This window comes from Oryctolagus cuniculus, chromosome 16, assembly GCF_964237555.1.
Source record: "Oryctolagus cuniculus chromosome 16, mOryCun1.1, whole genome shotgun sequence".
In the NCBI taxonomy this organism is placed as follows: domain Eukaryota; kingdom Metazoa; phylum Chordata; class Mammalia; order Lagomorpha; family Leporidae; genus Oryctolagus; species Oryctolagus cuniculus.
This window is the reverse complement of record NC_091447.1, coordinates 13,522,230-13,548,407: the sequence shown is the minus strand read 5'-3', so window position 1 is coordinate 13,548,407 and position 26,178 is coordinate 13,522,230. Positions and strand designations below refer to the sequence as shown.

At 40.8% G+C, this 26,178-nt stretch overlaps 1 protein-coding gene across 1 annotated transcript in view; it reads right to left on the bottom strand.

Annotated features, from left to right (window-relative positions):
- Nucleotides 1-2,004: 2,004 nt before the first annotated feature.
- SP4 (Sp4 transcription factor) overlaps nt 2,005-26,178 on the bottom strand; it is an 88,368-nt gene continuing 64,194 nt past the window's right edge. Inside the window, exons 5-6 of the mRNA XM_008261509.4 lie at nt 25,624-25,823; nt 2,005-5,509 (exon numbers count right to left, since the gene is read on the bottom strand). Of these exons, the coding sequence (XP_008259731.1) occupies nt 5,262-5,509; nt 25,624-25,823 (448 nt within the window). The 3' untranslated portion in view covers nt 2,005-5,261. The remainder of the gene's footprint in view (nt 5,510-25,623; nt 25,824-26,178) is intronic.

The window sequence follows — 26,178 nt, the reverse complement described above, 5'->3', positions numbered from 1 at the left end:
TAAGAGCTACCTGGTTTACGATTCTTTGCCATAGCAGGCAGGATGGATAAGACACCCCCTTCTCTGGAATTAACATCAATCAGCTCATCTATCGTACAATACTCTCAGGTGCTTGCCTAGTGACCTTGCTTCACCTTCCTAATAGCCCTATGAGGCAGCAGCATCCCATTTTGCAAGTGAGCAGAGATACAGAACAGTTAACTTGCCCAAGGTTGTGGCTTACAATTGGCAGAACAAGGAATCCAGCTGGAACCCCTCAGCCTCTCACTCTACGATCTCTTTGGTCACAGTAGTCTGCTATTACCAAGGAGACTGGCTCTCTGCATGATAAATCAGTCTTTCCTTCCCGTCCTTGCTCCCTCTCTCCTCTATTTCCACTATTTCCACTTGACATTACTCTCAGGTATCCAAAAATAAGTTATTTCACTGCCACCTGCTACCCAGAGGAACAGAGCCCAAGGCTTATGCTAATCAGCAAATCTTAAAAGAATGGAAACACATGCCTAAAAAACCCAGCTACACGATTATAAATGGATTGTGTATATTAAGCAGACATTATTGCTTAGGCAGTAAATATAGTAATACATTATGCAGATTCAGTGAGGAATAAAGTATTTCTTGCAGACAAGTAAAGTCTCTGCACCTCTATAATCAAGCATCTGAATTTTTAAATAAAATTTAGTTATACCAAATGTTAGTTTTCCCATTATCATGGAGTCAGCTTGACTAATGACTTTGTAAATCCACCCTATGTAGTAGGGTTGCTCTCAGCACTACCTACACCAATGGTTTTATGGCAACAATCTATGAGGAAGCAATCTGACCCTTTTTCTCCTTTGTGATTCAGCCTGTTCACATGGTTCAAATCCCTAGGAGTTCAGAAACCACATGCTACTACATGAAAAATAAACAACTAAAATTTTGTTAATTTTATAATTACATTATTCCCCCAGACAGCATCATCTTGATGCTTCCAAATGTGAATGGAAATTTCTTACTATCTTATTTTGCAGAGTACCATACATGTAAATTATCTCTTGATTCTTGAGTCACTGTTCTGAATTCCTAATAATTAAAAAAAGATATTTATGTGAAAAGCAGAGAAAGAGAGAGAGAAATCTTTCCTCCATTGGTTCACTCCTCAAATGCCAGCAACAGCTGGTGCTAGGCCAGGCCAAAACCAGGAGCCAGGAACTCCATCAGCATGCCCCATGCGGGTGGCAGGAACCCAAGCACTTGGGCCGTCATCTGCTGCCTCCTAGGGGCATTAGGAGCAAGAAGCGGCATCAGAAGCGCAGAGTAGCCAGAACTCGAACCAGGCACTCCTATACGGGATATGGTGTCCCAAGCAGGGGCTCAGTCGGCTGGGCCACAAGCCCTGCCCCTGACTACTGATTACGATTACTGTACTAAGTTGTAACCTTACTGTGCATTTGGGGCTTAATGTACAAGGCTACCTACCCACCCAACTACAGCCTCTGCCTACTACAGATTTAAAGACTCTTCCAAGTCTTGGGCCAGTGGGCCAGTGCACTCCCTCGGCCATCTAACATCTCACCCCCTTGCCTCCCTCTGCCATGTATGAAGTTGTGACAATCAGGTGTTCATTACTTTGGTAAGGTTCTCATGAGCTTTGCAGGGCTCTCCCAGGAGGAAAAGACCATTTTCATTAAAAGACTATGTGGCTTCTACATGGTCTACACTGCTTCTTAGTGTTTCTGTGAGCTTAAATAACATTTTAATTACGTTTTGCGTTTTTAGTTCTTCCTACAATTTCCTAACATTTATTGCTTAAAGACATTAAGTTAAAAAGCGTCTCTAAATCAAATTTTAATTTCCATAAATGTCTAGAGCAATGGCTACAAATTAACGGTGCAATCTGAGTTGGGATTCTCTGGCGGTGTGTTCAGAGAAATGGTGCCTGGATCTTAATACCAGGCACCGTGAAGGGCTGCCAATGTGTGTTCTAGTGAGAAGCATTTAACTTTGCAGTGTTCATCGTGGTAAGGTTGATAGTTCAAACAATTTATTGCTGCTTTATAGTATACATAATTAAATGAAACATGTTAAACTCAAGGGAATTTTTAATAGGTTACTTGCAATTGTTATTGCAGGCAACAACTTGTACATGATTTTATTTCCAAATCCACAAAAAACAAATTTTATACAAATCAGCACTGTAAAAATGTCAGTTACAGCCCCGGAGGCTTTGCTGGCAGAATAATTGTCTAAATTCTAGGATATGGGAAACAGTTTTTTTCTGGATTCATCTTTTTTTTTCATTTTCTTTTTTTTTTACAAAAAAATTTACAAGTGAAATGTTACTACAAAACTTTTTATAAGGAATTTTTGCAAAACATTTACATTTTACCATCAACTATTTCTGTTTTAAAATCATTATGTAGATTTAATACCCTATGCTGCACATCAATTTATGTGGGATGACAACTTAGTGACATGCATAAAAAAACACCACAAGGCATTAAAATGGAGACTTAAATACAAATATTGTTGCAATAAAACAGTTATAAAATTGAAAAATAGGACCTAAACATCATGCTTATCTAAGTTTGACAAATTAACTTTTTCCCCTAGATTACACACTTTTATTACTGCTCTCATGAGAGTGTGATAAATAATGACTTAACATCAAGTTCTAATGTAATCAGCAACACATACACAAACCTAACCAAAGAAAGTATACTGTAAGAAAAAACTATTCTAACACTGGAGTTCTACCATGATAAATACATAGCTTTGCACTGATAATTACAATAAAGAAAAGCTTTATAACGGTGGCAAAGGGAATGAACAGTGAAATGCCATTAAACAAGACTCTACTGCACATCTGTGTCCTATTACTTATAACAGCTATTCCCACTGAGTCAAATAAAGGACATTGAGATTTACGATTCTTCTAAGACAGAAAAGTGGACTCAGAATGGTATGCAGAGCAGACTGTCAAAAAATTTCTAATTCTGGTGGTGAAATGTGCACCTGCTAACACAAATTAATATATTTTATATGCTATAAAGCTATCCAGATCCAGTTTGATAAATTTATAATAGGCCTCATTGTTGATGAGAAAATGAACTTCCATTTCTGATGAACACACAGAGGTTTGCAGTGAAACTGGTGCATGGGATTGCCATGCAGAGTGCTGATTCTTGGTATCAACGAAAACAACAGAAAGTGTCACTCGGAGGAAACATGATTGGAACATTAAGAAAGTTTCTTTGCATAAAAAAATTTATAGCACTGATTGTGTAGCATAATGATAGATAAAATATATATTTGATGTTTCAGCTCCTATATAATAAAAATTGAAATGAACACTACCAAACGCTCCTCTGTACCAAACACAACAACAAACTGATTCTGATGTCGTAAAGCCAGATACATCAGTTGTTAAGAGTACATTAAATAAAATATACAAAACAATTTACAAAATCCAACTTAAAATTTAAAGACTTTGTTACAAGTCTACAAAAGCTTTAAGAAAACTTGAAATTTATAACCACAGTGTAAAAATTTTTTTTTCCTTTAATCTCAAAGCTTTTTTATACAAACTGAAAGCACAAAAGGCCTTCAGTTTTATATAACGCTACAAAGGGCTGGCCTGAAGTGTACATGGTGTAAACAGTGATCATTACAGTATTTCTCCTTCATCAAAAATACAAGAAACATCACAATTTTGGAAGAGAATTCCCATGAGTAGTACTTTTCCTGAAATCATAGAGAATGCACGAGAAAACATGTACGTATCTGTATTCAAACAGTTCCCAAACCAATGCTGTTAATAAACCAAGCAGGTAAAAACTTTAGTTTTCAAATGGTCAATTTCACTAATTATGATTCTGTGGAAATGCTTTTTAAAAACATGATAAATCTTACTAATGTTTAAGCTACTGGCATTATCCATTTTTCTTTTCCATAAGGAATTTTTGGCCATCTTTCCTAATAAGACTCTTGACTATAAGACCCTTTCATATAGAATGAAATATATTTTTTATTTAGTCACTATTTGACTGAAAATTATTCTGATTTCTCAAAAATAATTTTTGCTCCATAATATCATATCTATTATATATTTGCTAGGCTGTCTAAATTTTAGGGAAAATTCAGTTATTGACATAAAGACATTACTGTGCTATGAATTCCTAATTAACTTTCTAACAGTACTAGAAATAAAATGGGATCAGCCAATTTTTAGTAGGGAAAAATGAAAATTATAATGTAGTTAAAAGATGATTTTCTGCTGGCCTTGAAAAAAAGTGTTGATGGTTCTTTGGCTACTGTGTCAAAGCATAAAGAATTCTGCACATTGTCAACATAACTCCTATTTACACAATATGAAACTACAGAATGATTTACATTCTACGCAAATATTCCCAATATAAACATTTAAAATGAAATCTCGTGGTTTGACCGAGTGTTAGGAATAGAATCAATCCTAACTTTAAAACAATGCATGTCAAGTTGCTTCATCTTACTTTTCTGAAGCTATCAGGAATTTTGTTTTAACCATTTTTTCCCCCAGTATTTTCCTAAGTTTTCCATCTAAAATTTAACCTAAGATTTAGCTCTAGGTTCCTCTTCTGTCTCCAAAAGGAGAAAGCAATTGGACTTCACTGATTGTCTGCATACACACTACTACAATGTAGTGGTAATAAAGATCTGAGACGCACCTCAGAAGACTGTTTTGGAACTTACCTAATTCAACTGTTGAAGAATTTCTACCATTTAGAAAAGACGGCCAAAACTATTTTCGGTTGAGTTTCCAAAAATCAAACTAAGGAAATACAGTATTATCCTTATCATTAGTTGACTGTTTTCTGTGCTATAGAGAAAAAGAAATGTATGTAAATTATTGACTGAATTTATAAGAAAGTACTTTCAAAGAAAATACGTCCAATTAAGGTGCAGCCTACAAATGACCGAGGTCTGTCTTTTTCAATCTGTGCACACATGATGCTCACAGCGGGGAAGACCCTACTGCAAGGTTACATGACATACTTCCACACAACTGCAACTTCAACCACGGAGGAAATACTTTTCTGTTTCCAGTACAGCGGTTTGCTTTGTGTATTTTAAAAAATTCAACACTTCATGTGTTGCCCCAAACCTAGGAATACTTAAAAGAAGCCAAGAATGAAAACATGATTTCCTACTCTGTAATCCATGTGACCAGCCCAGTTCCAGATATTCAAAGGTGTGTAAACTTAAGTGCAGCACTAGAGGTCTCTGTTACAAATGTCGCTTCAGAATTCTTCCATGTTGGTGGAAACATTGGGAGTTGCTGGATTCGAATCTTGAGAAATGGCTGCCACGGCGACAATCCTTGGGGAGCCCAGCACCTCTGTGACAGATGAGTCCAGTTCTCCCGAGGTAACAATGGCAAGCGCTGTCCCGCCGCCTTTCTTGTTCTGGTGTGTTTTCACATGTTTGGAGAGATGATCACTCCGCATAAACCTTTTGGAACATTCTGGGCATTCAAATCTCTTTTCACCTAACAGAGAAACAGTAAGTGAAATGATACACATTTTTCATCAGTGATCTGTAATAATTTCTCTGCCAGTCACAACGATATTTGCATGTTTTTTTTTTTTTGTATCGTTTTACTAGTTGTGAAACATTTTCTCTGTTTTATTTTAAAATATTGCCCATGTGTGGTAAGGAGAAAGACCACATGACTGAGAATAAAGGCCGGAATTAAACTAAGTTTCTTCAAAGCATGAGATAGTTCTAATGTAACCACTTCTATGCTTTGGGATAAAAACTAACAACAAGAGGGGTGGGGAGCCATTTTATTTGTGTGCAGTGGATGGGGCATATGAGAATGTGAATTAGTATACCCTGACTTCACAAACCATCAGCTTTCGTCCTTCTGTTACTGAAGGGAATGAAAAGTTTCCCAGTCTGACTGCAGAACTTGGACAGGAAGAAAATTCAGTTTGGCAGATGTTGTCTTGGCTCTGTTTCTGGCCTCCCTATAGAAGAAGCACAGGCTCAAGCTTGCCCCATCCTAACATGAAAATGAAAAGTGAAAGTCTCTGGTGTCCATTCTCCACATGGAGCCATCAGAACCAGTAAGAAATAAGGAAATTCCAGTTCCTTGCCAGACAGCAGCCAACGTCAAAATAAATGGGAAACGACAGTGACATGATTTGTGTAGCAACTTTCTAGTCTACTTACAAGTGATGTGGGATATCCGATTAATTTCAAGCAATAAAAGCTGCCTGGAATCTGAAAGTTGGTGAATGATGCTGTACAATGAGACTTTCACTAGGGGACTGACTCATGCCAATTTATTTTCCTTTTCTACACAAAATTTCTCATGCTTACCAAACATTATCCCTGTACTGTATCTCAAGGAGAGAAAGAATGTTTGTACTAGCTATACGTGAAATCTATTTTATAAATTTTAGTAATTACATTAATACATTTGATAATGAATGCACCTAATTACCAAATCCACTAATACCAATCAACGTGGGAGGCAGGATGGTCCTCCAAAGATGCTGCCTCCCCTCACCCCGAATCCTTATGCATGTGTTACATGGTAAAAGGGACTTTACCAATGCAGCTACACTTACGGAACTTAACACAGAAGATATTCTGAATTATCCGAGTCATCCAGTCTAATCACACGAACTCAGATCAGAGATGTTATGAGAGCGATTCTACCTGCGCTTGCTGCAGGGGCCCAGGAAAGGTCTGACAGAGCATGCACGTGGGCCCGAGCGGACACCAGACCCAGCTCACCAGCAACAGGGGACCCGAGTGCCACTACAGCAGGGAACTGACTGCAGCTGAAAAGGTGAGGGCGGCTGGAAGCAGAGTCGTGCCTGAAGTGTCAGTAAGGAATGCAGGCCTGCAGATGCCTTGATTTCAGCTCAGCAGGGCCCATATCAGATAAAAAAATATGTGGTACTTCAGCCTCCTAAAAGTGTGGTGATTTGTTACAGCAGCAATGGAAAAGTAATACAGTTACACAAAAGAAAGCCTTCAAAAACTAAAAGCCTAACAAAATGAATTATAACTGATCTACTATAAGGATCAAGACGTTAAGACGAGTGAAATGTCTGCATTACAAGTTATCTAAAATATGTCAAGGGCAAATCTCAAATATAATTTCTCTACAAAAATCTCCAGAATGCAATCAATTTTTGCTTAGCAAACAGAATATTGGAAAAAAAACTGCTTCTGTTTCTATGTTATCTAAGAGAGGGCTGTGGTATCCCACATGATTATTCAAAGAAGGCAGTCTTTTAAAGGGACTTAAGTATAAGATTCATATTTAGGGGCTATATTAGACTACCTACTAACAAGGCATTCAAGATTTGTTTTTAAGATTTATTTATTTTATTTGAAAGGCAGAGTTAGAGAGAGAGGGAGAGACACTGAAAAAGAGATCTTCCATCTGCTGGCTCACTCTCCAAATGGCCGCAATAAACCAGGGTTGGGCCAAGCTGAAGCCAGGAGCTTCATCCAGGACTCCACGTGGGTGGCAGGGGCTCAAGTACTTGGGTCATCCTCCCCTGCTTTTTCAGGTACATTTGCAGGAAGCTTGCTTGGAATGCTAGGATTCAAACCAGCTAGGATTCAAACTGGTGCCCATATGGGATGCCAATGTTGCATGTGGTAGCTTAACCCACTATGCCACAACACCAACCCCATGGTATTTTTAACAGTAACTTCCTTTGGGAAAAAACTGCTGAGCTTTTCCAAATGGAATCTTGGATTCAAGCAGATGAAAGGAATAAAGAAGATCTTCTACACTTCATGTATTTGAGGTACTCATGAAGAGCCAGTCAGTTCACTAAGGTATCACAGCTGTGTGCCTGTAACCTGGGTTTCAAAATGTCACCCTCAAATCTAAACTAATATAATGCATCAACTTGCTTTGCAAGTGACCGATGTTATTTCTATTTATCATTTGATACCATACTTCGTTATTTATAAATTAAAATTCATTTCAACAGCAAACTAAGGAAATGTATTAGTTTCCTAGTACATCTTTAGGAAAATACCACAAACAACACACTTACACTCTGATGGTTCTGCAGGACAGAAAGAAGGAGAACCGAGGTTTCAGCAGGGCCACGCTCCCTGCAGAGTCCAAGAATCCCCTGTGCCTCATCCTAGCCTCCGGTGACTCCGGGCAATCCATGCATTCTTTTACTTCCTGCCTCCTCCCCGACTCCTTCTTTTCTTACGAGGACATCAGCAGAGGGACACAGGGGCCCACCCTAACACAGTGTGACCCCATCGTAACTTCATTTTGCCCTATTTCTCAGTAAGATCACACTCACAGGCACTGGGGATTAGGGCTTGAACATCTTTTTAGGAGACACAATTCAGCCCACTACAGGGAAATTTTTAAATGTCTGGCATTTGTTACAATGAAGCAATAAAACAGCCTCTGGACATTCCACCAAATGTCCACAGCCACATATACAATTTCTTATATTTATAACTCATATTAACCATTGTTGCATTTATTCTAAGAACCCAAGTTACTCAAACTAAGAAATGTTCCTTTCCTGGACCACACTTACACTCCTTCCCCGCCCCCAATCTATCTGTCCCTCTCTAACTCTTAATTTTTCCTATCCAGCCTAGAACACCCAAACAAGTCTTTTCGTGACTCTATTCAATTCTCTTGCAACATTATTGTGGATAAAATAAATACAAAGGGGGAAAGGACGATAATTTGAGAAAAGCAATGTGGCATTAATTCTCCTGAAATACATTAGGGGAGTAAGAGGAAGGTGAGGGAAGTAACAGGGGACAGAAGACATTTTAGAGGGCCAGATAACTTCTACTGTAAAGAGGAAATGGACAAAAAGAAATTGGATTGACAGGCAGTTTTGAGAGACTGGCTGAGACTTGAGGCTGTGAATTCGTAGAACACCAATCTGAAGAATCATTTTCTTCAGTAGCAATTACTAACTCAAATACAGAAACCCTGCAGTTACTTCATTACCAGAACTTTAGCTAAGCAATCTTATTGCTCCGGTAGTTATGACTGTCTAGTCTGTAGACAGGCAACTACACTAAGATACAGACTCTCAGACCCAGCTTTGGGTCAGACAACTTCCAGGAGTGCCATGAACAGCAGAACCCAGCACGCCACCCACAACTCAACACTTTTGTCATCTTTAGGCCTCAGAAAGAAGGCAGGAGGCAAAAACAAAACACAAAAAGGAGGAGTGTTGGTGAAGAAATGTTCAAAAATTTGCTTCTCCATAAAAGCAACAGCAACAGCAGCAACAACAAAAACCTTGCGGGGTGGGGGTTGTGGAGGATTTTCAAAAGTAATCATTTGAGATTCTGTCCATTAATCAAGCCTTGCAGCAACTGGAGAGTATTTATGTGTTTGTCTGAAATAATTACAAGTAAGCATTTTGACATCATGAATGCCTGAGGCAACAGATAATAGTTGGAACAAAGAGACTAACCACAACACTTAAAAAGAAAAGCAAGATTGGACAGAAGGTGTTCATAGGGGCTTTTAAAAGCTCTGACACACTCTTGGGAATAAAGGCCATGAACACGCTCAGGAAAAGACTAGGAAGTCCTAACTGCAGCCTGTGCCTAACTTTGAGTCCCGCCTAAGGAGGAACTGAAGGCTAAGGCAGAGTTGCTGACTGGTAGTGTTGAAGGCATGCAGTGTTACCATCATCACACAGAGCCCTCCAGGGCAGACTGAGAGATGTATTGGTTGCAAGTGTTTATTGAAAAAAAAAAAAAAAAAAAAAAAAAACCAGTATGGAAAGAAACAATATGTAAAAACTTCCCCAATCTAAAGACAAGCATTAGCTCACATATCTAAGAAGGTTTACAAATTTCAAGTAGGTTCAATGGGAACAGACTCACTTTGAGACACATCTCTAACTCAACTGGCCACGAGACACAGAGAGAATACAGAAGGCAGCAAGAAGAACTAAGTTTGCAGCCTTGGAAAAGAAGTCAATCAGCCTCATCTATGAGATCATGGGGTTGCACAAAATTATTTTTTAGGAGTCCCTTCAGCTCCAAAGCCTACGCTTAGCTGGAGTTAAAAGAAACACTGCATGATATTGAGACAGTGCATGAGGCTGAACAGACTGCTTTGGAATTTTCTAAAAAATTTATAAAATAATGCAGAAATGGGGCCAGCGCCGCGGCTCACTAGGCTAATCCTCTGCCTTGCGGCGCTGGCACACCGGGTTCTAGTCCCAGTCAGGGCGCCAGATTCTGTCCCGGTTGCCCCTCTTCCAGGCCAGCTCTCTGCTGTGGCCAGGGAGTGCAGTGGAGGATGGCCCAAGTGCTTGGGCCCTGCACCCCATGGGAGACCAGGAGAAGTACCTGGCTCCTGCCTTCGGATCAGCGCAGTGCGCCGGCCGCAGCGCGTCAGCTGCGGTGGCCATTGGAGGGTGAAGCAACGGCAAAAAGGAAGACCTTTCTCTCTGTCTCTCTCTCTCACTGTCCACTCTGCCTGTCAAAAAAATAAATAAATAATAATGCAGAAATGATGCAAGAGCAAGCAAGAAAGACAAAAGTGCACTCAAAAATGTTAGTGATGACACAAGGACAGAAGTGGGAAGAAAAACTCTCCAAGAAATGTTGAATGTTTAGTTCATATGCTTGAAAGCAGCTTTTCTCATATGTTTTAAGTGTGCTGAAATCAATAATAAAGTGTACCTAATAAAAAAAAATTTACTTGTAAGAGTTAGAGAGAGACAGATCTTCCATCTGCTGGTTCACTGCTCAAATGGCTGGTCCAGGCCAAACAGGAGCTTCATTCAGGTCTCCTACATGAATGGAAGGAACTCAGACACTTGGGCATCCATTTTGCATTGCTTTCCCAGGAGCACTAGCAGGGAGCTGGATTGGAAGTAGAGCAGCCAAGACAAAAATCCATATGGGATGCTGGTGTTGCAGGCAACAGCTTTATGTGCTATGCCACAATACCAGCCCCAGTTCCGGAATTCTTAAAATATAAAATACTAGGGGCCAGCACTGTAGTGCAATGGATTAAAGCCCCAGGGTGTGGGACCAGCATCCCATATTGGTGCTGGTTCAAGTCTTGGCTGCCCTGCTTCCAATCCACTCTCTGCTATGGCCTGGGAAAGCAGTAGAAGACGGCTCAGGTCCTTGGGCCCCTTGCACCCGCATCCATGTGGGAGACTGAGATGCAGCTCCTGGATTCAGATCATCTCAGCTCCAGCTGTTGTGGTCATTTGGGGAATGAACCAGCAGATGGAAGATCTCTCTGTCTCAACCTCTCTCTGCAACTCTTTCAAATAAATAAATCTTTTTTTTATTTTTATTTATTAATTTTTTTGACAGGCAGAGTGGACAGTGAGAGAGACAGAGAGAAAGGTCTTCCTTTGCCGTTGGTTCACCCTCCAATGGCCGCCAGCGCTGATCCGATGGCAGGAGCCAGGAGCCAGGTGCTTTTCCTGGTCTCCCATGGGGTGCACCTGGGCCATCCTCCACTGCACTCCCTGGCCACAGCAGAGGGCTGGCCTGGAAGAGGGGCAACCGGGACAGAATCCGGCGCCCCGACCGGGACTAGAACCCGGTGTGCCGGCGCCGCTAGGCGGAGGATTAGCCTAGTGAGCCGCGGCGCCGGCCTTCAAATAAATAAATCTTCTTTAAAACATAAAATATTAGTATATTTCTGTCCCTTTTTACATGGCAGATTCTGAAGATGACTTTCACGCTTTCTAAAATTTGTGCTTTGGGATGAATCCTTCTTATACTGGTTAAGATGCTGCTTGGGACACCTGCTTCCCATCAGAATGCCTGGGTTCAAGTCCTCGTTCTACTCCCAATTCCAGCGTCTTGCTAATGCAGACTCCAGGAGGCAACAGAGATGGCTCATTTGGATCCTCAACACCAACATGGGAGACACAGATTGAGTTCACTGCTTCCAACTTAGGCCTGGCCCAGCCCTAGCCATTGTGAGCATTTCAGAAGTAAACTAGTAGATGGAAGAAAACTAGTGGATGGGAGATTTTGCTCTGTCTCTCAAATAAATAAACAGTAAATAAAATGAATTAAAATGTTTCGATTTACATATAGTAAAATTCAATTTTATTCTGAGTAAAAACTAGTTTTCACAGATGCATTTAATTACATAACTGTCACCAAAATACAAATACAGAACAGTTGCTAACATTTCCAAAAACTCCTCTGTCGTGTTTGCAGTGAAACCCTCTCCTCCTTGTTTGTGCCCTGGAAAACACAGATTTATTTTCTGTCCCCACAGTTTTGATTTTTCCAGAGCATTATACAAATGAATCATAGATGATGTGGACTTGTAAAAAAAAAGGCTTGCTTTATTTTCATTTCTCTGACAGGCAGGGAGACAGGGGAAAGGAGAGAGACAGAGATCTTCCGCGCACGGATTCTTTTCCCCCAAATGCCCACAACGGCTGGGGCTGGGCCAGGCAGAAGCTGAGAGCCAAGGACACAATCTGGGTCTCCAGGTCACTATCAGCATGGCAGAAGTTAACAGCAGGAACTCCAAAACCCTGGCAGTACAAGAACTGGTGAGGATGCAAAGCCACTGGCACTGTCATACACGGCTGGCAGGAATGCAGAACGGCACAGTATTATCACATTTCTTATAAAGTACAACCTCTGCTTGCTGTGTGATCTAGAAATCTACTTCTGGCTTTCTACCCAAATGAAATAAAAACTACGCTCATGGGGTAGACATTTGGTGCAGTGTTTAAGTCTCGGGATTGGGACACCCACACCCAATAGTGGAGTGCACTGCTGGAGTCCTGGCTCCTCCACTCCCAGTCCAGCTTCCTGCTAATGCACACCCTGGGAAGCATCAGGTGATAGTGCAAGTCCATGGGCCCCTGACACCTAGGAGGGAGGCCCAGATTGAATCCTGGGCCCTTGGCTCTGGTCCAGCCCAGTCCCAGCTGTTGTAGGCATCTGAGTAAAGTTCTTTCTGTGTCAGCCTTTCAAAAGAAAGAAAGAAAAAAAGAAAAAGCAGTCACGTTTACTTACAGTTGAGCACAGGAATTTTTTATTCAGAATAAAGGTACTTTGTCAGATATGTGATTTTGAAGTATTTTCTTCCATTTTTTGTTTCCAATACCTTAACAGGATCTTTCACAGAGCAAAAGTTTTAGTTTTCATGAAGTCAAATCTACAGATCTTTTATGGATTATGCTTTTGGTGTTGTATTAAAATTCTCAGGCTATCTCAAGGTCAAAAGATTTTGTCCTATATTCAAAAAGCTTTATAGTTTTAAGGTTTAGATGTACATCTCTCAATCATTTTTCATTTTTATAAAGTGTAAGAGGCAACTGGTCAAATTCTTCCATTTTGTTCAATTCTTTACATCATTAATTGAGAACACTACCATTCCTTCATTGAACTTTTGCCCCATGTGTATATAGTAATTTCTGGACTCTATTCTGCCTTACTTATCCTCATGCTGTCTTTTCACAAAAAACCATACAGGGATGATTACAGCGCTTTATAGGAATGCTTGAAATAATGAAACAAAACCAGCCAACTTAAAAAAATATATATTTTTTCATTTTATTGGAAGGGGGGGTGCAGAGAGAGAGATAGATATTGGATCTTCCATCTACTGTTTCATCTCCAAATGGTTACAACCCACAGTGTTGGGCAGGGCTAAAGCCAGGAGCTGGAAATTCAATTTGTGTCTCCCATGTCAGGATGGGGCAGGGACACAAGTATTTGAGCCATCACCTGTTGCATCCCAGGATGCGCATTTATAGAAACTGGATCAGCAGCAAGTAGCCTGGACTCACACCAGGTACTCCAGTAAGGGAAACAGGTGTCTCAAATGCTAACCTATCATATGCCTACTCCAACTTTATTCTTTTTTCAAATTGTTTTGGTTGTTCTTGGTTTTCAAACAAACTTTACAATCAGCTTTTTATTGTCTACAAAAATGGCTACTGGTTTCTTGAGAAATATTACAATGATTACATTTGGGGAGAGATGACATTAAAACTCCACGGATTGGGCCATCTAATCTCTAAATACAGTATGCAACTCTCCATTAATGTGGGTCTTCTTTGATTTCTCTCACCATTGCTTTAGTTTTTTTTTTTTTTGACAGGCAGAGTGGACAGTGAGAGAGAGAGACAGAGAGAAAGGTCTTCCTTTGCCGTTGGTTCACCCTCCAATGGCCGCCGCGGCCAGCGCGCTGCGGCCAGCGTACCGCGCTGATCCGGTGGCAGGAGCCAGGAGCCAGGTGCTTTTCCTGGTCTCCCATGGGGTGCAGGGCCCAAGCACTTGGGCCATCCTCCACTGCACTCCCTGGCCACAGCAGAGAGCTGGCCTGGAAGAGAGGCAACTGGGACAGAATCCGGCGCCCCAACCGGGACTAGAACCCGGTGTGCCGGCGCCGCTAGGCGGAGGATTAGCCTAGTGAGCCGTGGCGCCGGCCTTAGTTTTTAACATACATATCTTGCACATATTTTGTCAGATTCACAGCAAAGTGTTTCATTTTTTATATCAATGGCACTATTTTTTAAACTTTTTATATATCTAGTATGTAGAATTACAATTCACTGTTACATATTCGTGTTCTATCTTGTAATGTTATCAAACACGTTTTTGTAGACACCATGAGATTTTCTGTATAGACAACCAAATGTGTCTACAAGAAATTTTATTTCTTCTGTTAGCATCTGTATATCTTTTATGAGCTTTTCCCGTTTTTTAAACTGCAGAATTCCAGTACAGTCATCCTCCATAGCCACGGGTTCTTTATTCATGGAATCAACTAACTGCAGAGAAAACGTTCAGAAAAATAAACTGTGTCCACATTGAATACTTTTTTTTTTCTATGATGCAGCATTTACATTATTCTAGGAATAAGCAATCTAGGGATAATTTAAAGTATACAAAAGGGGGCCAGCGCTGTGGTGTAGCGGCTCAAGCTGCCGTCTGCAGTGCTGGCATCCCATATGGGTGCTGGTTCGAGTCCTGCCTGCTCCACTTCCGATCCAGCTCTCTGCTATGCCTGGAAAAGCAGTGGTAGATGGCCCAAGTTCTTGGACCCCTGCACCTGCGTGGGAGACCTGGAAGAGACTCCTGGCTTCAGATCGGCACAGATCTGACCATTGCAGCCAACTGAGGAGTGAACCAGTGGATGGAAGACCTCTCTCTCTCTCTCTCTCTCTGCTTCAACTTCTATGTGTAACTCTGACTTTCAAAAAGATAAATAAATCTTTAAAAAAAATAAAATGAATGCAGAACTCTACCAAATATTTATTGTAAGTTTAAGTAATCATGTGATTTTTGTTCTTCTTTCATCATAAGCATACTGAATTACACTGACTGGTCTTCTTATGTTCTAACAGCATTTCATTCCTAGAATAAACTTGACTTAGTCATGATACATTATCATTCTTATATATTGCTGGATTTAGTTTGCCAAAATTTTATCGAGCATTCTAACAGCTATACTTATGACATTGTTCTGTAGATTTTTCCTATTTCCCTAGTAGTTTCCTTGTCTGACTTTAGTATCAGGATAATGTGGGTCTCATAAAATAAATTGGGAAGTCTTCCTTTCTCACTTTTTCCCAGAAGGAGACCATATAAAATTAGCACAATGTCTTGTTTGAGTGGTAAGAATCTGACAATGAAACCATCTGGCTCCAGGGATTAGCAAAAACAAACAAACAAACAAACAAACAAAACCCTTTAACTACAAATACAACCTCTTTATAGGACTACTCATTAGGACTACTCATGCTATCTGTATCATAGTTTGCGTCTTTCAAGGAGTTGGCCGATTCTATGTCAGTTCTGAAATTCACGGTATAAATTCACGGAGCAAATGACTGCAGGGTCTGGGGTGACGTCCCCTTCCACTCCTGATGTTAGTAAATTTTCTGGGCAAGTACTGCTAGAGACTTCACAATTTTATCATTTCAGAGAATCAGGTTTTAGTTTCATCGATTTTGTTTTTCTATTTTTAATTTAACCCTGCTTAATTTTTATTATTTCCTAACCTTGTTTTAGAGTTAACTTGCTCTTCATTTCCTAGGTTCCCATGGTGAAAGCGTAGATTACTGACTGAAGGCCTCTCTTCTTTCACTGACAGCAGCACGCAATGCCATAAATCCTTTGCAGGCCCTGCTTTACCTGCATCCCTCACACTTAACGATGCTGGACTGTCATGGAGTTAAAATATTTTTTAACTTACTTTAATATTTCCTCTTGACCGGGGTGTTACTGGGAAATATCTTGTTTAATATAGCAGTTGGAGATTTCCTAGATACTTTTGTAACTTGGTTACTAGTCTAATTCCATTATGATCTCAAAACATACTTTCCAGGATTTTTACTATCTTCATTTTGATAAGGTGCATTTAATAGCCCAGAATGTGGCCCACCTCTGCCCAAGGGCTCATGAGTAAAATATGTACCCTACAGGAATATTCTTGTGAGTTTTTATAGAGTACATAGTGTTTAGTTGGCCCCTTTTTTAAAAAAAAAAAATATTATCTGAAAACCTCTCAATTGTATGTTAAGCCCATTTGCATTTAATGCAATCATTCATAGTACAAGTCTAAATCATCTTACCTGTTTTCAGTTTTTCTGTATTTTTCATTTTTCTGCTTTCCTTTTCCCCCTTTCTTTTGGATTATTTGAATACTGTTAATATTCTAATTTAAATTAGAGAATTAAATTTGACATCAGAAAACAAAGATCACTGGAATACCTACAATTCAGGAATACCTACAACACTATAAAATGCAAAATACAGTCAAAAAACTATCATGTAGGAAACTCTGATATTTAAAAAAGTATAAGATGAGGGGCCAGCAGTTCAATGCAGCAGGCTAAGCCATTGCCTGCAATGCTGGCCTCCCATATGGGTGCTGGCTTGTTTCCCGGCTGCTCCACTTCTGATCCAGTTCCCTATTAATGCACCTGGCAAAGCAGCAGAAGATGGCCCAGATGTCTGGGCCTCGGCATCCATGTGGGAGACCTGCATGAAGCTCAAGGCTCTTGGCTTTGGCCTGACCTAGTCCCAGCCATTGTGGTCATTTGGGCAATGAGCTAGTGGATGGAAGATCTCTCTCTGTCTGTCTCTTCCACTGTCTCTGTAACTCTGCCTTTCAAATAAATAAGTCAATCTAAAAGAAGAAGAGATGAAAAAGTCAGGTATCTTCCACATGTGCCAGCATCCATATGAGGAGAATGAGATACAGTGAAGCAGAAACAATAAAAAGCAGTCTTGGAAAAAAAATTCAACAGAAATATTTGGAGTTAAGGAATGTTGCAGAAAATAAAATAAAAAGGTAATGAGACGAAAAAAGAGGTAAGAGAAAAGCTATAAAGACGAGAGAGAGAGAGAGAGAGAGAGAGAGAGACTCTAACACAGTTTTATTAAGAATCCAAAAAGAACAGGAAATAAAAAGAGAAGAAAGAGAAAAGATGTGAAGGAGGAAGATGACCCAGAGTTAAGGGTCCAATTGGCACACACAGTGAATGAAAATCTATTCGCAGATGCATCACTATAAAATTATAGAACACCACACATAGATTTAAAGCAGCTCTTAGAGTAAAAAAAAAAAAAAAAAGGTGGTGGGGGGAGAGAACATGCCAACAGGATACAGAAGCCAGTCTGAAAGGCTTGTCAATGGCTCAAGGTGGAATAACTAGAGCATGAAGATAAATAATGACAGTACTGTATTATAAACAAAGAATAAATACTTCTAAATCGATACAAATATAAATAAAAGATTGCATAAACAAATCACTGGAGGTGAAGGTGTATATCTTCCTTCCATGAGAATGCCAGTGAAAAATTCTACACAGAATGAGCAAAGTAGAAAATGGCCATTGGAGCTCCACAGTGGTAACTGCTGCAGGCAAGCTTCAGTGATTCCGAAGGTGAAGCGTTAGGATTTTCCTTTAAGGAGAAATAAACTATTTGCATAGATTCACAAGTAATTTCCCAGCCCCCAAACAAAAACTTATTAATTACTGTGTCTGTTTTAGTATATGTCTATGAATTCTCTGATACTCCTCCCTAGAGCGAATAAAATCAAGAGGCTTGCTTCTAACAGAATATGAAAACAGAAATGGGAGCCGGCGCCGCGGCTCACTAGGCTAATCCTCCGCCTAGCGGCGCCGGCACACCGGGTTCTAGTCCCGGTCGGGGCGCCGGATTCTGTCCCAGTTGCCCCTCTTCCAGGCCAGCTCTCTGCTGTGGCCAGGGAGTGCAGTGGAGGATGGCCCAGGTGCTTGGGCCCTGCACCCCATGGGAGACCAGGAAAAGCACCTGGCTCCTGGCTCCTGCCATCGGATCAACGCAGTGCGCCGGCCGCGGCGGCCATTGGAGGGTGAACCAACGGCAAAAGGAAGACCTTTCTCTCTGTCTCTCTCTCTCACTGTCCACTCTGCCTGTAAAAAAAAAAAAAAAAAAGAAAACAGAAATGGGATCCAAATCTGGCTCCCCAAAATCAGGTAGATGTTCAAACCACAAACTTATATTAATGGTTGACAGATTAATGTTAACGATTAAGGGAGTAATGAGGGGTGGAGATTTGTTCTAATTATAGTGCCTAGGAGGTGGGCCCAGCAGGGTCTTTGAGTTGCACACCCCTTCTCTTGCTTTCCAGAGGGAGCTCTCTTCAGATGGTTGATTACTCAAGCAGAGTCTGGCCTAGGTTTCCTCTGCTTCCAGTGTCACCCCGTGATCCTCCCTTTGAACACACTCTGTAAACGTCAGCCTCCAATGCATGCCAGCCTAGTGGAGCCACTGGATCTTGGACTGTGAACCTCCAAAACTGTACACCAGAAGTAAGCCTTCTTACTACATAAGTAGTTCAAACATTTGTTGAAACAATGAAAAGCTGACTAATACAGAATACTGATATAAGAAGCTTCAGGTTGTTATATCTGAAGATGTGGAAGAGACAGGTATTGGTTTCCTGGAAAAGGGTGAACAGTTTGGAGGAGCAGGCCACAGAATGTTGCAAGCAGAATTTTAGGGCAATTCTGATAAAGGCTCAGAAAACCTGAATGGTAGAAACCCAGCCAGTTGGGGCTCGCATTGTGGCGTAGTGGGTAAAGCCACCACTTGTGACACTGGCATTCCATATGGGCACAGGTTCTAGTCCTGGTCACTCCACTTCTGATCCAGCTCCCTGATGAGGTGCCTGGGAAGGCAGTGAAAGATGGCCAGGGTGCTTGGGCTCCTACCATCCACGTGGGTGACCTGGAGGAAGCTCCTGGTTCCTGGCTTTGTTGCGGCCATCTGAAGAGTGAACCAGTGGATGCAAGTTTTCTGTCTCCCTCCCTCTCTCTAAACTCTGCCTTTCAAATAAATAAATAAATCTTAAAGAAAAAAAAAATGTAGCCAGAAAAGGCCATCTTGATGAGGTCCCAGACATGAACAAAAATTCAGTTATTGGGAGCTGGACTAGAGACCATCGTTGCTACAGGCTGGCGAGGAATCTGGCTTTTTTTGCACCCATGTACTGATCCTTGGTGGTAGACTGAACTTAATGATGGCAGGACTGCTTTGTTTTGTCTGGCAGCACAGTACAGCATGGGTGTTACTGGCTGCTGCTAGTAAGCCTTACATGGAAAGGATCAAAAGAGAACAGAGCAGAAAGAATGGGAAACTTCTCAGCCTGGCCAGGAAGAAAGGAAGAAAAACTTGCCTGAGATAGGAAAGTGAGATGGAGAAACAGCTTGGGAAAAGAAATTAACTCGGGCAAAAGGAAGCCACAAGCTAGTGGACAGAGCAGAGGCAGAAAGAGCCCCCCAAGCAGAAATCTCTGAGGCAGCCGCGTCCACCACAGTCCACGGGGAGACCTTTAAGTGCAAATTCACTTAAAAAGCCTGTAAGGGCAGAATCCTTTCAGGAAAGAGCCCCGGGGCACCCTGCTCTCCAGCTCTGAATTTGGGTTTGCTGGGTCCCAGAGCAGCTCCTGCTGGTGGCAGATGGTGGTGGTGTCCCTGGGAGGCTGGTTTTGCAAGCACGCAGAATGCAAGAGTTAGGGGAAGGTGGAAGCTTTCCACTGAGATTCAAAGAAAAGAGTGGGAAGCCAGGCAGAGCTGTATTACAATGAGCCCCAGCACGGAACAATGCGCAGGGAAACTGAACTACAACAGCAGAGGAGACCCAATAAAGTAGAGGTACCAGCAATGTGAGACACCTGCTGCGGACGGCTGGAGGTAGTGTGCGAGGCAAGTCCCGTACCTAAGCGTGTAGCCTCAGAGAGCAGTCACACAGCAGAGTCGAACAGAGAGGCCTGGAGACTTCCAACTAGACTGCAAAGGATGTGTCTGATAAATGGGGGGCCAGGACAGAGAGTGGTCACAGGGGCAGAGTCACTGCCAAGCAAAGGACATGGGATTAGAGTTGCCTCAGGAGAGTCCCCACTGCAGCAAAGCCTAGTGGAACCACAGAGACCAGGCTTCAACGTGCGAGAACTGCAGTACGGGCTGTGACCAGCAGAACAGGGGCAAGCAGCAAAGCAGAAGGGGTAGGGCCGTGCGAGCTGTCAGGAGCACGGCTCCCAGTGTGGTGTGCCCGGAACGCAGATGTGGAGCTCCAGGGTTTACTGTTCGCCCTGCTGTTTCTGTCTTTGGCACAACAGATTCTTTGTATTTCCGTCTCCCCCTTTTGGAATGGAAATGTAGACACCTGTTCTGCCATTGTATCTTGAAGTATATAACTTATTTTTGACCGCAGAGATGAGACTATGAACTTTGGAACCAATATTGGACTGAGTGAAGATTTGGGGGCATTTGGGAAGGACTGATAATATGATGAAAATGTGATTATATGGTCATGTGATTATCTGCAGCAGGACATGAGTTTTGGATAGAAAGTTATGATCTGAACAGGATTTAGCTCCCCAAACTTTTGCAAATGTTTAAACCCTAAAGTCTGATGCTAAGGGTTAATGGTTCGTGGATCACGGGTGCAGACCTGGTGTAATGACTGCTTCTAGGAAGTGGGACTGGAGAGAAGTCTTGAGGTCACTGGAGGCCTGCCCTCAGAAGAGGAGTCCCAGGGCAGGTTATAAGCCACGTGTGTCACCTGTCTCTCTGCTCCTGGCTCACCATGTCATCACCCCTCTGTATCCACAGCTTCCCCAGATGCCTGAACCAATAGGGCCACCTGATCTTGGGCTGTGAACCTCCAAAATGGGAACAAAAACAAACTTTCTTCCTTCCTAAATAGCGCCTCTCAGGTATTTTAATAGTACTTCTCAGGTATTTTAAAGTTAACAACCAGCAGACTAATACAGGAACTTTAACACTGCCCTGATCAATTTATCAAGGTTAACAATAGCAATAACAAGACACGTTCACATTATGTGCTCCCCTCATATGTCATAAAGAGAAAGGCATCAACACTTGGGACGTTCCTCCCAACAATTCATAACCTCAGTCTCCTCGGGAGAAAACATCACACAATGTTTTGAGTGACACTGTACAAAATAATCTGAGCGCGTTGAGGTGAAAAAAAAAAAAAAAAACAAACTTAGTCTTGGGAAACACCACAGATCACAGGAGGCCGAAAGGCCATGATAAATAAATGCAAAGTGTTACTGTATACTGAATCCTGACAGAAAAGGTATATGGTGACAAAGTCTGTAGTGTAATTAACAGTAGAACAACGTGAATTTCTCAGCTTTTGTAAGTTATTGTGGTTACGTAAGAATTTAGCACTGAGGGAAGCTTAACGAAGGGTAAATGAGAACTCTGTAACTTCTCCGCAGCTCTTTCACAGTACAAAGTGATATCAAAATAAGAAGTAGTAAATACAGCCATGTGTTGTGACGATGCGGACAAGTTCTGAGAAACGTGTCCGTACAGATCTCATGGCCGTGTGGCCATCAATCACAGGGTGTACTTACACACACTTAGATGGTGTGGGCTCTACTCTCATGGGCCCACTGTCATAGATGCAGCCTAGCATTTACCAAAATAAATAAATAAGTTGTAGGGGAAAAAAAGCAGGTCACCTACAAAAACAAAAACAAAAACAAGAAATATTAAAAATGGACTTCTTGGGGCCAGCACCGTGGCACAGCAGCTTAAGTCGCCACCTGCAGTGCCAGCATCCCATATGGGCACTGGTTCATGTCCCAGCTGTTCCACATCTGATCCAGCTCTCTGCTATGGTCTGGAAAAGCAGAAGAAGATGGCCCAAGTCCTTGGACCCCTGCATCCACATAGGAGACCCAGAGGAAGCTCCTGGTTCCTAGCTTTCGATCAGCCCAGCTCCAGTAGTTGCAGCCATTTGGGGAGTGAACCAGCAGATGGAGGACCTCTCTCTCTGAACCTCCCTCTCTCTCTTTCTGGAACTCTGCCTTCCAAATAAATGAGTAAGTCTAAAAAAAATAAAATTGACTTCTCATTAGTGAAACAGATGGAGGAGGACCAAAAAGGAAAAAAAGAAAAAAAAATCCTTGCCACTGGTGTTTTCAGAAAATAAAATTTTCAATCTAGCATACTGTATTGGCCAACACACGAAATCAGAAGAAGGAAAAGCAAAATAAGGAACTTTGCAGACAATTTATTTCCTCATCTTTGCTACACGCATTTCACAATGTTTTGTAGCAATTAAGAAAGTAGACTTTAAAAAATAGGAAAAAGAAATCTTGAGAGCCAATGCAAGATCTGAACCGGAGAACAGAGAAGAAAAGTCTTAGATTATTTCTGTGCAGCAACCCTACAGAAGAATCACTTCTTGTTCAATTAGAAAGACAGAAAGTTCTCCCAGAATAAGGAAAAGTATTCTTTAAAATTCGAAATAAGGAGGTGATAAAGTTAGACAAGCAAGAAAAATGCAATTTTAGTTCATTTTCAGAGTCCTTGGAAAAGTTCATGGAAAAAAGGAATTAAAAAGATAATGGTTGGGGCGGGCGCTGTGGCATAGTAGGCTACGACTCTGCCTGCAGAGCCAGCATCCATGTGGGCAGTTTGTGTCCTAGCTGCTCCTCTTCTGATCCAGCTCTCTGCTTGTGGCATGGGGAGGCAGTGGAAGATGGCCCAAGTGCTTGCACCACTGCACCCATGAAGGAGACCTGAGAGAAGCTCCTGGCTTTGGATTGGCTCAGCTCCAGCCGTTTTGGCCATTTGGGGAGTTAGCCAATGGATTGAAGACTTTTCTCTCTATCTCTCCCTTTTTCTCTAACTCTACCTCTCAAATAAGTAAATAAAATCTTTAAAAAAAGTGTCATTTTTCATGAACTTTTGGAAGAGCTCACATGCACAGTCATAATGTAATCATTTACTGATTTTTCAGCTTTAATAACTAAGCTATAAAAAGAGAGCAGAGCTTACAGAAGAGAATGTAAGCATTTATTCACTTACAGCAAGTCAATATACTTCTCCTTATAACAGTGATTAGACACGGAATGAAATATGGCTTTTGCCACGAATGGTGAAAGCTTTCAACTTATCATATTAAATGCTTAATCAATACTTAGTTACTTCAAAAGATACTCTTTTTCACATAGAAGTTACTCAGTTATATCTTTAAAAGTAAACACTCTAAGTATATTGTTGCTACATTTAATATTTTTACTGTTAACATGAATATATATAAATGTATATAAAGCCTTGAACAAATGTTTTCTGAATAGAATGCAGATGTATGATGGAGAACTTTACAAACTCACATTTCTCAGACAAAATGATGCAATCCCAATGTGAGATTCAAGTCAAACAAAGTGGCAATTTGTCTTGCCTTCCCTAACCTTTGCCTAACCTATCCACTGATAATCCAGGGTGGAAATACTGAATCCTCTCTTACAGACAAAAATAGCAGAATATTTTTCTAAAACAGACATCAGCATTGTTATGGGATTAACTTTAATCACATCACATTTGCCAATGTCAAGAGTGAGGTGCTATTAGAAGTCCCAACACAGTACTACAGAGAAATGTTTTAGAAGTTTTGAAAATTAAATTTCATAGCTCTAGTGTAATGCTAACTCTCGTAGGGCTTCAGACAATATAGTAATACTCATTTGTATTACTAATTTGTGTATGTGTATGTGTGTGTGTGTAAAAAACAGGTATTTTAACATTATTTTAATAGATTTCACATCTATTTTTTTGAGATTATTTTATTTTCTAATCCATCAAATGGAGCTCATTCTAACACACTATTGCTGTAAAAGTCAAATATTTTAAAAATCTCATATATAAGAGATGATCAAAAAATGCTAGTTCTATTTCACCTTTTATCCATGTGCATCTTGGCAGAAGAAAACATCTGTAAAACCTAATTCAATCATTTATTCAATAATTAAATTTTAAGTCCCAAATACATCCCAGGCACATTGTGCACAGAAGAGAGCAGGAAGGAAGGAAGCAATGAATGGAGGCATGAAGGGAGAGAGGAAAGAAAGAAAAGAAGCAGAAAGAAACAAAAGAAAGGAAATTGCCTATAAGATGTCAGTACTTGCTATAAACCTACAGTAATTAAAATGGGTGCAGGGCCGGTGCCATGGCTCACTAGGTTAATCCTCCGCCTGCAGTGCCAGCATCCCATATGGGCTCTGGGTTCTAGTCCTGGTTGCTCCTCTTTCAGTCCAGCTCTCTGCTGTGGCCTGGGAAGGCAGTGGAGGATGGCCCAAATGCTTGGGCCCCTGCACCTGCATGGGAGACCAAGAGGAAGTACCTGGCTCCTGGCTTCAGAATGGCGCAGCACCGGCCGTAACGGCCATTTGGGGAGTGAACCAATGGATAGGAGACCTTTCCCCTCTGTTTCTCTCACTGTCTATAACTCTGTCAAATAAAAAAAATTAAAAAAAAAAAAAAATGGGTGCAATAATTTCTGAAATCCACGCACACGTTCAAAATGTTCACCAAAAACGCATATTATTAAGAAACTTTGCATGGATTTCAAAAATTTTTGCACCAAAACAAACATCTTTTAATTCCACTTCCCACAAACTTTTTGAAGTACCCTCGTATATATGAACTTGGGCAGAGCTCAAAACATAACTGATGTTATAATCCTCTAACAAATTATGCTTGAAACACACACAAAACAATGTGTATGTGAGTATGTTAGCATTATTAGATTATTATTAGATCTGTGAGTATGTTAGCATTATTAAAAAATGTACCGAAAACGTAAGACACATTAATTCATGGTAGCTGTTTTCCCTGAGAGATGGAAGGGCAAAGATGATGTTGAGTTTAGTTAGAAATGATTTGTTTTATTTAAAAGCAACAGAAAATATAACTTTGAGTGAGGATTGGGGAATTTTTTGGATTTGTTTGAAAAAGAATGAAGGTCACCAATATCATAATTCAACTTTATTTTTACCTACTTAAACATGAAAAATGTGAGTTCATCATGCAACAAATACAAAACTGTAAAAAAAAGGAACAGATCCTAAGTCATGTAAACATGCTAATAAAGCTTACAAAAAATAGAATAAAATGTTTCTCTGAAATAAAGTATAGACTTTTGATCTTAAACACCTTCCATATAACACTAAAGTGAATTTATTTCTCCTGAATCAGCATATTTCCAATTTGTGAGTGACAGCTGACCTATCATCAAAACTCATCTAAGCACTGAAAAAGTAAGTAAAAGGCACAAGTCCTAAGAAAGCCAACTAACCTGTATGGGTTCTTCTGTGTCTCTGAAGCTCATCACTCCTGGTGAATCTTTTGCCACAAAACATCCAGTTGCAGACAAAAGGTCTTTCTCCAGTATGCCAGCGAAGATGTGCTCGTAGGTGAGATGTTTTGCCATAAACTTTACCACATCCTTCAATATGACAGATGTGTTGTTTCTTTTTTCCTGGTTCGTTACTGCCTCTAATAACAACAACAAAGCCAAATATTAATTACACTTCCTGGCACAGAGCTCACAATACGGAGAAATAAAGGGAATCAGGTTAATTAACTGATGCCTTTCTGAATGGGTTTTTTGATCATGGTGCCACAGCCCAAGTTAAAATCAAAAAATGTTTGATTAAAGAAAAAATAAAGCAGGTCCATGTACCAAACACAGAACGTCTACAAAATTGTGTCACTCTCAGAGAGTTTATGCTCTATTATGGATTCCGTGTTCCTTTCCTGGTAGGTTCCTTCTTGGGGAAGAAATAATCTCTTTCAGCTTTTCAAGACATTTGAAGACTTTCCTCTGAAAGACCAAAGGATGGCTAACTCC